Here is a 12,843-nt window from a genome sequence, read left to right as displayed (position 1 = left end):
GCCTTGATCACTATGGAATCTCCATGGATTATAGTAAGTCTGGTAGTAGTAAGGCTTATATATTGACTATTCATAATTGTATTTTTAAGGGAATTATAACATAGACCGATATTAAAATAAATTTAATTAATATCCAGTATTTCAACAAAGTCAAATTGCCATTGTAAGGAACAAACTATAATGAGATATATGTATGCAGGCATTACACTAAGTAATGGAGATGAACCATGTCAGCTGAGAGTAGACATCATGCCCCTTAGTGGGCTAAATTGGACATCTTTGGCTGTTGGACTGAAGTATGGAGGATAATAGCTTCCCAAATTTGGGAAGCTATTATGTTTCATGCAACCAAATTTGTTAAGATTAGAGTAGTTTTTTAAGGCAGATATGGATTCCTTATGATGCCAGCCACAGTCTCTAGACCTGCCAGGTGTTTATCAGGTCCCTTGTAGTTGTAAACTATCCTACCATGGCCAAACAGGTAGGACAGCCATCATCAGAATTGTTGCACATAAGAACTATATCTGTTTCCATCACTACAGCCACTCAGGACTTGCTGACCATGCTTTAGAGACACCCACCATAGAATATGCTGGTGAAAACCACTTTACCCCATTGCAGCAAATATAAATATGAAAGACTTTTCCTCAGATCTGCCCTAGCCTCACAAATTTGGTTGCATGAAACTTCCCCAAATTTGGCAACTGCTCATCCTTTATGCTTCAGACCAATAGCCAAGGACACACCCAATTTAGCTAACCACGGGGGTAGGCCTTTAGGCCTACTCTCAGTTGAGTGCTTCTGTAATTGGCTGCAGAAAGCCATTTCAACTTGACACTAAAAACTGAAATTTGTATATTTATTCCCATTCTCTTCTTCACTATCTTTTTATTTTATTATGTGTTCTAGAAGAGCCTGGTTCATCCAAGTGCAGCAAACTTCTGCTATCTATCATTTATTTAAATTTCCTCTCCATCTCTTCTTTGATGAATTCATCAGATTACAACTAATCAGTTGATCCTCATAATGAACATGGTACAATCTCTACACAGTTAATCTCTGAATGTCAATGCTTAATTTTCTTAAATTCCATTGAACAATTGAGTGAATAAAGTTGGGCTGGCTAGAGACTTGTATAACAGTACCATTACTTCCATACTCTTACAAGTAAAGCATAATTTAATTAAGCTTACAGTCCATTGAAGTACAGTATTATAATCTGCTTTCTACAACATTATAATTTACTACAATCTGCTGAGCTTTCTAGTTATCTTACTAATATGATTATTGAACTAGTTAAATTCCTATCAACCCGAAATCTTCCAATCTTTGTATTCATCATTTTCTAAAGTCTATTCAAGTTATAACTGTTTATTATTATCTTATTACTGAATTTGATATATTTTCATTTGCTCGTATTAAATTTTAAATGTCACTTCCCTGTCCACTACTCCAATATTTTATGATCATCCCATGAAGAACTTAGATCATCTTGTGATGCAAAGTTGGGCAGAGTTAAGTACTTTTCATCATTAGCAATGAGAAATTTTAGCCTTTAATCATTTATGAATATATTAAACAAGAAGGGGTGCTTAAGGGTCAAAGCTGTATAACTGAGAGAAGACCTCCACATAGCCTTTAAAGGAATGCGGAGAACCGACCAGGGCTTCTGACCTAATGTCCAATCCTCACCTTCTCGTGGTGCACTCTGTTGGGTATCTACTTTGATACTGAACGAACGAGGATGGGCTGGCAATTTGGGATTTAGCCGACCAAATTCTATTCTTATTGGTTAAACCAAAATAAAAAATGATGGTACAACATGACAAAATTTCATGCCGGCTGGGGCGTCGCCTGGTTAAACAAGGCCCCTGTTGTTTTCGCCAGGGAACCAGAGCAAACAGCGAAAAGTCAGCTACTGGAACAAATCTGAAAACAAACCCCAACTCGACATCACCAGAGTTAAAGATCGGTACTATCAACGTAAGAAGCCTGAATGGCAAAGAAATGGAGCTAGCTGAGGAATTAGATAAGTACCAGATCGACATAATAGGGGTGACTGAAACAAAAAAGACAAAAACTGGTGAGATCTTTCTGAGTAATAAATACAAAATGTTATATTCAGGCAATGACAATCAAGGAAAAGAAGGAGTAGCCATAGTATTCAACACAAAATACGAGGCTAATCTTCTTGAATGGCAGTCAGTCTCAAGTAGAGTAATGTGGGCAAATATGAGAATGGGGAACTGGACAATGAGACTTATTTGTGCCTATGGTCCCACAGACGGTTCTACTAAGGTAGAAGTGGAGGAATTTTTTGACGCTTTAGAAAAAGCAACTGACAGAATGAAAAAGGAAAAGTTGGTCCTTGTTGGTGATCTAAATAGCAGAGTAGGAAATGATTGTGAGACATACAAAAATATTTTGGGAAAATTTGGAGAAAAGAGCAAAGCTAATAATAATGGCAAATAGCTGTTGGATTTCTGCTCAGGACATGGACTGGTTATTACTAACAGCATGTTCCAACATAAAAATGTGCACAAATTCACATGGAGAGAAGAGGCTAGGAATAAGGAAAGTTTCATTGACTATGTTATTGTTGATAGTGATGTTTTCTCCCTGGTGCAGGACACCAGAGTGTACAGAGGATTTGAAATTGGAAGTGATCACTATTTAGTCTTGAGCAGGATAAAATTGAATTTCATATTGAAAAGAATAACATGTAAGAAAGCTTTAAAGTGAATAAAAGTTGAGCAGCTCTCAGATGTGAACTGTAGACTAAAATACAGAAAGATTATTGAAAAGAAAATGAAAGAGTTTGAGAACAGGAATCAAACCTTGGAGATTCAGTGGCAAACTCTGAAGAAAACATTTATTGATTCTGCCAGAGAGGCATGTGGTGAGGTTGTGTGCAAGGATAAAAAAATCAGAACTCCCTGGTGAACACAGGAAGTTAAAGCGGCAGTGAAGGAAAAGAAGAAAGCATATCAAAAGTTCCTGGCAAATAAGCTAGCTTTTACTCTTACAGAATACAGAGACAAATGTAAGAAAGCTAAACAGTGTGTAAAACTAGCTAAACAAAAGTCATGGGAGGACTTTGGCAAGAATATAGAAAATAAATATCAAGAAGGTGGCAAAATATTCTGGAGGTTGTTGAAGAAGCTTAGGAATGGAGGGAAGAGTGCTGTAAAAGGAGTTAGAGATGATAAAGGTGACATGAAAACAGTAGAAAAAGATATCCTTGAAGTATGGAGTAATTACTTTGAAAAACTGCTAAATGAAACAAGCAGTGATGACAGCACAGTGATAAAAAAACACTGACCAGGCATGCTGTCAGGAATTCATATCCATACTTGAAGTAGAAAAAGCCATCAAAGGTTTGAAATGTGGAAAGGCAGCAGGAGTAGATGATATTCAACCAGAAATGCTGAAGTATGGTGGTATAAAAGTCTTACAGTGGCTGCACTGCATAGTTCAGAAAGCCTGGACAGAGGGACGAATTCCCGATGATTAGAGTAGAGCTCTCATAGTACCCATATATAAAAATGGAAATAAAACTGAATGTGAGAATTACAGAGGTATTTCCCTACTGAGTGTTCCTGGCAAGATCTATGCAAGTATACTTGAGAAACGGTTGAGAAGAATTGTGGAAGAAAAGCTTGGTGAAGAACAAGCTGGATTCAGGCCAAATAGAGGCTGTCAGGATCAGATCTTCACTTTACGACAAATAGTCAAGAAAGCATGGGAATATAACAAAGATTTGTATTTAAGTTTTGTCGATTTGGAAAAGGCATATGACAAGGTGCCAAGAGAGAAGCTATTCAATATGCTGCAGTTATATGGTGTCAATGGGGCATTATATCAAGCAATACTTAGTCTCTATTTGAGTTGTAAGTCAGCAGTTAGAATTGAAGGAAGTACAGGAAGATGGTTTAATGTTAAATCTGGTGTGAGACAAGGATGTACATTATCCCCTCTGTTATTCATTATCCAAAATGATCACATTATGAAGGAAAGTGGTATTAAACCTGATATCAAAATTGGAGATGTTAATGTCAGCTCTTGCTTTATGCGGATGATGTTATAATTCTGCTGTTGTAATAGATATGGTATGAAGGTCAGCAATAAAAGGACAAAGACAATGAAAATAGGCAGAATCATTGAAAATGTCAACTGTGTTGTGAATGGAGAACCTGTGGAACAAGTAAAACATTTCAGCTACTTAGGCACGATTTTTACTGAAGATGGTAAATTAAATATAGAAATAGACAACAGAATCAGCAAAGCTGGTATGGTGGGAAGTCAATTGAATAAATTCATATGGAATAAGAGAGAAATTAGTCGGAACACTAAATTAGCTGTATACAAGACAGTGTTCAAACCAGTTTTAACTTATGGATCTGAGAGCTGGGTCAGAAGTAAAACACTTGACCAAAGACTAGAGACCACAGATATGAGAGTCCTGAGAAAGATTAGAGGCATGAACAGATGGCATCAATGGCAATATCATATTAAAAATGAGGATATTAGGAAAGAACTTGACATTGCAAGCATCCAGGAATGCATTAGCAGAGCTAATCTCAGGTGGTATGGTCACTTAAATAGAATGGGAGAGGAAAGATTAGCAAAACAAGTGTTCTCTGCCAGGTTGGCAGGAAAACGACCCAGAGGAATACCAAGATATAGGTGGATTGATACGGTACAAAGTGCCTTAGACGATAGAAATATGAGATCTGATAATGTTGCAGTCTTGACAAGTAACAGACTGATTTTGAGGAAAATTGTAGATAGGAAGTTAGTAATGATGTAATTTTTTCATGTGGTACTGTCATATCCTGTACACCCCTTGAGGGTACATGGCAGGAATTTGATGATGATGATGATGATTAAACAAGAAGGGTCCTAACAATGAATCCTGTGGTACTCTTTACCAAGTAAGCAGTTTTGTCATAGCCGTATATCCTTAATGAAATAATGAATCCCCTTAACTCTTGGTTAATAAATGATCCCTATCATGAGTTTCATGGATATGATGAACCATCTGTTTTGATAACTGTTGCAATAACACTTGCAAACTTCTCATCAGAAGGTACTATTCCCAATCTTAGCATTTCATTATAAATTATGAAAGGTTGATTAGTTAACTCTAACATATATCTTTTTACTATCAGAGATGTTGTAGTTGAGTCTCACTATATAGTAAACACCATCATAACAGATTTATTCACTGTAACAAACTACTGAAACGTTTCAATCAGAGTCTCATAGGTACAGTGCTACTGTAAAGCAATTCACATTTCACTTATAACAAACAATTCCTGTAATCCTTAGATCACTTAGCTAAGGTGGCAGATATACATAACTTTCACTATAGCAATGTGATTTAACATAACAGTTTCCTCCTCTTGTATTTTGTTATTAGGTAAATCTTATCCATCAGCCCTTATTTTGTCTTCTGACCAGAGTTCATATAGGTATTTACACAATACTTATTAATGTACACATACACACTAGAGCAAGCATCACTATAACAAAATGATGTACTCCAGTTAACTACAGGAAAGTTCTAGTAAGTCCTATTTGGATTAATCATAGCATTTCTAGCTTATAATTGAAATTATTTACATTATTTATATTAACAATTTAGTTAATACTTGTCATTGCTAATCTGCTATACTTACTGAGTTATCACTTTGATACCCTTTCTAATAGTTTTTTCTTTCAACATATTTCTTTAAGAAGTTGATTATTCATCTAACTGACTCCAGATTTATTATGAAATTGACTTCCAGGCAGAAACTTAGATTAATTCTGCAAGATCCCTCAATATTATCCATTTTGCATTGGTATATTTTCCATTAAACAGCATTTCCTAGTTAACTTTTTTGAAATTCTATCTCTTATGCTCCAGTTATCATTTTTCCTCAGTCTTCCCAGATCTCTATCACAGAAGGTTGTAATTAATTAATGTGGTCCATCAATAATTCCTTTGATGTTATTATGAAATTCCTACTAGCAAGTTCATGTACATTGTGCTTCAGATAACTATTATCAAGTTACTTTACAAGTTTATTGCTTATTGTATTATTAGCTGTTTCATTCTCCAAGTCAATATTCCTTGTATTACAGTCCTCCATTAATAATATTTTACTCTTCCTTGTCTCTTCAGTGACTGTCCCATAATATTATCCCTACTTCCTCTGTCCTAAACTGTATGGTAAACAGTCAAAAATTACAGAGCTCAGAAAATTGCTTTCACACACATTACCTAGGCATCTATAAAAGAGTGTGGATAGAAAAGTAGAATTTATGGAGACTAAAATGCATGTGTTAGAGCAGTTACTTTACTTATAATTAGGAAAATAACATCATGTTTTGGCCTCTATATCGAGGTCATCATCAGGAAAACATATATATGAACAAAACAAAAGCTACATGACACTACACAAAAGTAAGTAACTGCTTTGTTAATCCTTTATGCTAGCCTGACCTCTGGTGAAACAAACAAGCAAACAAAAAATAATAAATAAATAAATAAATAAAAATCAGTCAATAAATAAAAATAAAATCAATAAATACTTTTTATACATAAGTATATTAACATGCACATAATTAAAAAATTAAACAACATAAAAAATACAGAACACTTCATAAACAAAATTAAAAATATCACACTCAACAACAAAAATTTATTAGTCAGCTTTGATGTAACTGTTCACAAATGTTCTGATCAATGACATGGTTCTTCTCATATAAAATAAATTTCGCCTAATATCACAGCCCTCTTTGCCCATGTACTTCGCTCTGGGTATTTTGTTTGGCAAAATAATTTCTATTTGCAAAAAGAAGGTACAGTAATGGGCTCATCATTTTCCCCACCTATAGCTAACTTTTACATAGATGACTTTGAGCAATGAGCTCTAGATTCAGCAAGTCTCAAGCCCAAAGTCTGGCTCAGATGTGGTGACAATATATTTGCCATCATTAAATACATTCCTTAGCCACCTAAGCAAACAACACAAACATCCAATTTACCATAGAGATTGTAAACAATAACTGTCTTCTTTTTCTAGACATGCTTTTTACATGTCTTCCCTCAGGCTGTCTCTCCTTCATTGGCCTGTGTGTATGCAAACATACACACAGGCCAATACATACACAAAGATTCATATTCAGCACCTTCAGTTTGCTCTGATGAGCAAACTGAGGGTGCTGAATATGAATAGGCCCTACCAGTTTGCTCTGATGAGCACTAAAGACAGAATAGAAAATAATTAGCCCAATCTTTATAAATAATGGCTATAACAAAAAGACAGTTCACAAAATCCTCAACAATTCATGAAAGATAAAAAAAAAAAAAAAGCTTACAAAAATTCCATACCATACATTAGGGGAATATCTGAAAAAATAGATAAAACACTGCATAAATACAATATTAAGGCAACTTTCAAACCTCCTGCAAAATTAAATAGTATACTCAGCTCATTTAAAGGTCGGGGGGGGGGGGTTACAAAATCCAGTGCACCTGCAACTTACCCTACATAGGGGGGAACAGGGCACACAATTCCAACATGGAAAGACAAACAGAAATGCCACAAAAATTCCTTCACTGTGGTAAAACAAGCTTGTTAGCAAACATGCCACAGAATTAACTGGAAAGGTACCAAGTCCCTACATTGCACCAAAACCTGGTTTGAAAGAAAATTCAAGGAAGCTTGTAAGATGCTGATTCATTCTAACCTCAACAAGAATGATGGATTAGTAATTCCAAGAATATGAAAGTCCCATCAGCAATCCATATAGGATCTTCAACATGATTGCAGAAGCCCAACAAAAGAACACTTTAAGACATTAGAACTCTAAAGATGTATTTGATGTAGTTTTGCTGTAATTTTTTTTTAAATCATTCTATGTTATTATACTTATTACGTAATAAAAAGTAATTATCGATTTTATTTTAAATTAATTAATTTATTAATTTTTGTTTCACCAGAAGTCAGGCTAGAGCACCATGATACAGCACAAAATAATTATACTAATTGTACTTCAGTAATCCAATGCTTCAATTAGCAAAATTCACTGTTCTGATAATTGACAGGTTGGATAAACATTCAATTACTGTAGTTTGAAAAACAACTGGCATATTTTGCACTGAATAGAGTTCCAAAAAAAAAAAAAAATTATACTGAAGGCTGAGAAGAAGAATTAGGTAATGAATAAGAGAACAGTGGCAAGGACTAAATATATTATCTTTATTAGAAGATTTTTTAGTTTGACAAGTTAATTCAAGAGTATGAATTTGTATTCATTCTAAAAAATAAAAATTTTTATTAACTTGATTCATATAACTTCTGAACAGAAATGAAAATTACTTTTAACACATTGTTTTTTATTTTTCAATTTTTATATTTTTATACTTAGGGTGGAAAAAAGCCTCCAGAATTTTACCAAGATCACATCCAGTTTATCATCTCTATGAATATGCTATACCAGAAGATATATATCAGCAGCATAGCAAGTAAATTTTTCTTTTATGTTTGTTGGATTTATTATTTTGCTCAAAATTGATGTGGAAAATTTAAACTCATTTTGGTGCTTATCTTCCTCAAATTGTCATCTCCATCTTTTTCTCTGAATTGCAGTTTTTTCTTATTTGTGAGCTTTTTTTTTCCTCTATAATTTAATGCATATGGTTATTTTAGTATACAATTAATTCAACAAATTTGGTTTTAGTGATCTAGAAAATTTGAAAAAAAAAAATGATTTCATGAAATTGTATTAAGAAAATTAGAATTTTTATGTGTAACTTTCATGTCTTTTCTTTTTTCTTAATTGAAAAAAAAAAAAGCCTAAAATTGAAACTTATACAGTGAATTCTCATTACAGTGAACAAACATGAGTTTGTCATACAGAAAAAAGAAATATAGTCAACTCTCACTGTAGCAAATCCATAGGACTCAACTCTCACTCTAGCAAATCCATTAGTTTATGGTGGCAAATTGAAGATGCTAAAATTTTTGACAGGAAACCTTCAGTCAGTTCTCATTGCCCACACGAGGAAGATTGCTCTGCAATACAAAGACTTTTCAACTGAAGTCAAGTTATAATAAATTTAGTTTACTCCTTTATCCAAGTGTGAGCAAACAAAGTTTGCACCTGAAAATATCTTCAGGACTGAGGTAAGGTAGTACAACACCAGGCAACTAGTAGCAAAGGTGGCCAAGCTACCTTCACTCCTATCTTAGTATCTCCCATAATGCAAAGCACATCTCCTTGCGGATATGTATAATGTTATGCATTAAGGGAAGGGCCACTACCCATACCGGTTTCGACCTTTATTGAGGTCTCGTCGTTGGGAGCCAGCACACTTGGATAAAGGATTAAACTAAATTTATTATAGTCTAACCAAGTGCAAAATAAACTTTGAAGTCAAGTTAGTTGGTCACATGCAAAGGTTAAAAGAGTTTTTTTCTGGATAACTTTTTTCTCTTCCACCAATAAACAAACCAGGCATGAGAATATGCAATGAAATGCACTCAAGAATGTACATTGTGCCCATTACAGGCTTGAGAGGAAGAAGATTTTTCTTTAGTCAGCAACTTCAATCAGGCCCATAATGTTTTTTTCTTCGGGCAGCCTAGCCCTATGGAAGCAAACACCAACATCCAGAGCTTGCATTGGCACCCATTATTTATTTATTTATTTATTTTATTTTTTCTGATTTTTAATTTTAAAACGAATTATGCTGCATTTATATTTAATAAATGCTGTCTTTTTGAACTTTGCAAATTTCTTGTAGTTTCTGTTCTGGAAAGTTTCAGAAATGAAATGAAATGCCCCTACTTTTAAGTGATCCTGGTTAAAATTGGTACAATTCTGGAAATAGAGCTCTCTCCCACCACCTGATAAACCACTGAGAACACATACAGGCAGCATGCACGTGCACACTCACAATCTCATGGCTACATTAGTTGTCTTGTATAATTGTAAATAGTATCAATATCTGAATGGGATGATTTTGACATGTGAGGTCAGATCAGTTTTAAATTAATATTCAAAATAACTGAACTTTTGTAATCACTTAATACCTGAACTTTTTTTATTTATTAGTCTTATTTCATTTGGGGAAGATCTATTTACATAGATCTTCACAATATATTTTTATCTATCTTTCTAGTGATCTTATGGCAGAGCTGTCTACACCTCACATAGAAGGAGTATATGAAACTCAAGTTCCTCTTATGTTTCGAGCTGTAGTTCAACTTGGATGTGTTTGTTCTGTTAGCCGACAGTTTATCCGCCATTATGTATCTAATGTATGTATAATTGACAAATATAAACACTAAAATTTATTTTGTATTACCTATTTAAGAATTTTTTATGTGAATTTCATCCATGAAAGGTTGTAAACTTATCATACTTTTAAGTACCATGGATGGGCTAAGGCTTGGTTATCTGGTTTTGCTGCTCTGAAGAAACAAACATGGAACTTTTTAAACCACCTCAGAATTCCAATAAACAGGATGGTGGTCTCACACTGGACAATAATTTTTTATTATCTAAAGCCATTCACAAAACATTCATTGCTAAAGTGGAATTTGAACCCACATCCTGTTGGTTGGAAAGCAGGCATGCTATTCACTTAGCCAGCCAGGCTAACAAATCCTTATTCAGTTCATGCCTCTATAGTACATTTGTGAGGATATCACAAAATTTGCTCCTTAGGTGGAAAGACTTGTTTGAATTCCATCTAGGATGCAGAGAGCCTACCATCTCTGTATGAGAGGGTAGGGTGTTTCTCCTCTCACAAAACAAGTAAACCAGATAGAAAGATAGAAAGTACATTCATTTAACAGACTTACAAGTTTGTTTTCTTCAGCCACACATTCAACATTCAACTTAATCCTTATTTGGAGTTCTTTAGAGCATTTGCAAACTTTTTCAAGCTTGAGTAGTATTATAAGTTTGGACACTCAGTGTTTTATGGTATAAATGACACCAAAAATAAAATAATTTAAATAATTCACTGAGTTACTAATATTTCCAGTGGATTTGAAACCAGCATCTTCAGAACAAAAAGTAGATAACACTCAGTTTTAGATCTCCCACATTGGCGTAATGATATTATGGATGTGGCCAGAATTTTGATAAAATCCAAACCTCCCAAGAGCAACATTTTACCAAAAGAAATAACAGCCTTAAAATGATTATAGCAATAAAAATATTGTTATAACCAAATAAATGAGGGTAGTATAATTATCATAATGGATTGAACAAAATAGAATAAGAAAATGAACAATCTTCTAAATGAACCCTCTAATTAACTAAATCAACATCCCTCTACATTTCAAAAGAGTAAAAGTGTATAGTTTATTAAAATCAGTTGCATTCACTTAAACAGATGAGGATAATGCAGCTGTCATAATGGATCAAACAGAATAGAATAGGAAAATAAATAATTTTCTAAAAGAATCTCGTACTGACCACATCAACATCCCACTAAATCTCAAAGGAAAAATGTGTACAAATTGTTGCCATGTATAATTAATGATAGCCTTGGGTCAGATGTTTCTGATTAACTACTGGTGGAGATTGAACTTCCCCCTCAGTCTCCATAAGTTAGATAGGGCTGAAAATGGCCTTGCCTACTCCCTATATGGAAATAAAAGACATTATAGCTGATGATGATTATTATTAAAAGCAATTGCATCTTGACCTAAAGAAGTTGTCAAAAAAGAAAAAGTTATGTTAAATTACCATAGATATATGGAACCAGAAAAATTTGCAAACCCAATACCCCACCACTTCATCCTGTATTAAGAGCATAAAACAGCTCTCCTATAAACTTGCAAAACAGCAAAAATACTTCCTCCTCCTCTCCTCTCAATGGGCAACTCTTCATCCTTCATTAAAAACTTAAATAAAAAAATCTTAACCTAAAGAATTCAGACAGGCCAGCTTTTATATTACTTCATTATTTACTAATGTGTCAATGAGAAACTCTTGACCTTATTAAACCATATTTCCCCATGAAATATTTGAGTTATTCACATTCATCATACACTCGGGTTATTTTTTATGGAAAGGAAAAATTCAGAGATATGGGACTACAATGGACTGTAACATAGCCGGTGAACCTGTGGCACGCCCGAGAATTTTGCTGGCACATCAACGATTTGCAGGTGATATCCTTTTATACGCTTATAAATTATTCAACATCACGTACAAGTTAAATTTTGTTTTAAACGAAAGAAACTAACCGACAAACACAAAGCCTACTGTAAGAACAAAGCCTAGCAGCTGATGTAAAGAAACTCTAGTCATTAGCTGAGAGGCATAATAACATGACTCAGCTGATAGAAAAGAACTGTTTTTAGTCGCCAAAACTTTTCATTATTTAAAAGCTTATTAATTAACTCAAGTTTATTATCTTTAATATTTTAGCATATGAAAAATCACTGGCTGCAACTTTGTCAAAACACGTGTCTTCTAAACATATGATATTAAGAGTAACATGGCTGTCACATCTGCCAGGCATCTTCCTTCAGTGGGCTGTGAACAAATACAATTTTTCTTAGCCTCAGTCGACTCATTGTAGATCCGGGTTTCTCAACCCCTGGGCCCTGGCATCAATTATACCAGACTGTGAGAGATTCTTCTGAAATTTGTCATTTTTCATGAATAAATATTTTATAGTGGAAATATTCTGAGGAGAATATAATATTCGTGAATGTAACAAAAAGCTCAGACCCAGAACACCTAAATAACATCTATGTAGGAAATGTCAATGACGAAGCAACGTATTGTTAAACATGAAAGTATTCATGAGAAATCTGGAATTTT

General features: G+C 34.1%; 1 protein-coding gene across 1 annotated transcript in view; it reads left to right on the top strand.

The window, feature by feature from the left end:
- Positions 1–12,843, top strand: part of PolE1 (DNA polymerase epsilon catalytic subunit 1) — a 415,552-nt gene that overhangs the window by 261,234 nt on the left and 141,475 nt on the right. The window contains exons 34-35 of the mRNA XM_090412775.1: positions 8,422–8,518; positions 10,178–10,316. Coding sequence (XP_090268901.1) covers positions 8,422–8,518; positions 10,178–10,316 — 236 coding nt within the window. The remainder of the gene's footprint in view (positions 1–8,421; positions 8,519–10,177; positions 10,317–12,843) is intronic.

This window comes from Typopeltis vanoorti, chromosome 23 (assembly GCF_054136105.1).
Source record: "Typopeltis vanoorti isolate ZY-2024b chromosome 23, IOZ_Tvanoo_1.0, whole genome shotgun sequence".
NCBI lineage: Eukaryota > Metazoa > Arthropoda > Arachnida > Uropygi > Thelyphonidae > Typopeltis > Typopeltis vanoorti.
The sequence above is the reverse complement of the archived record's forward strand: the minus strand, read 5'-3'. Positions and strand labels throughout refer to the sequence as shown.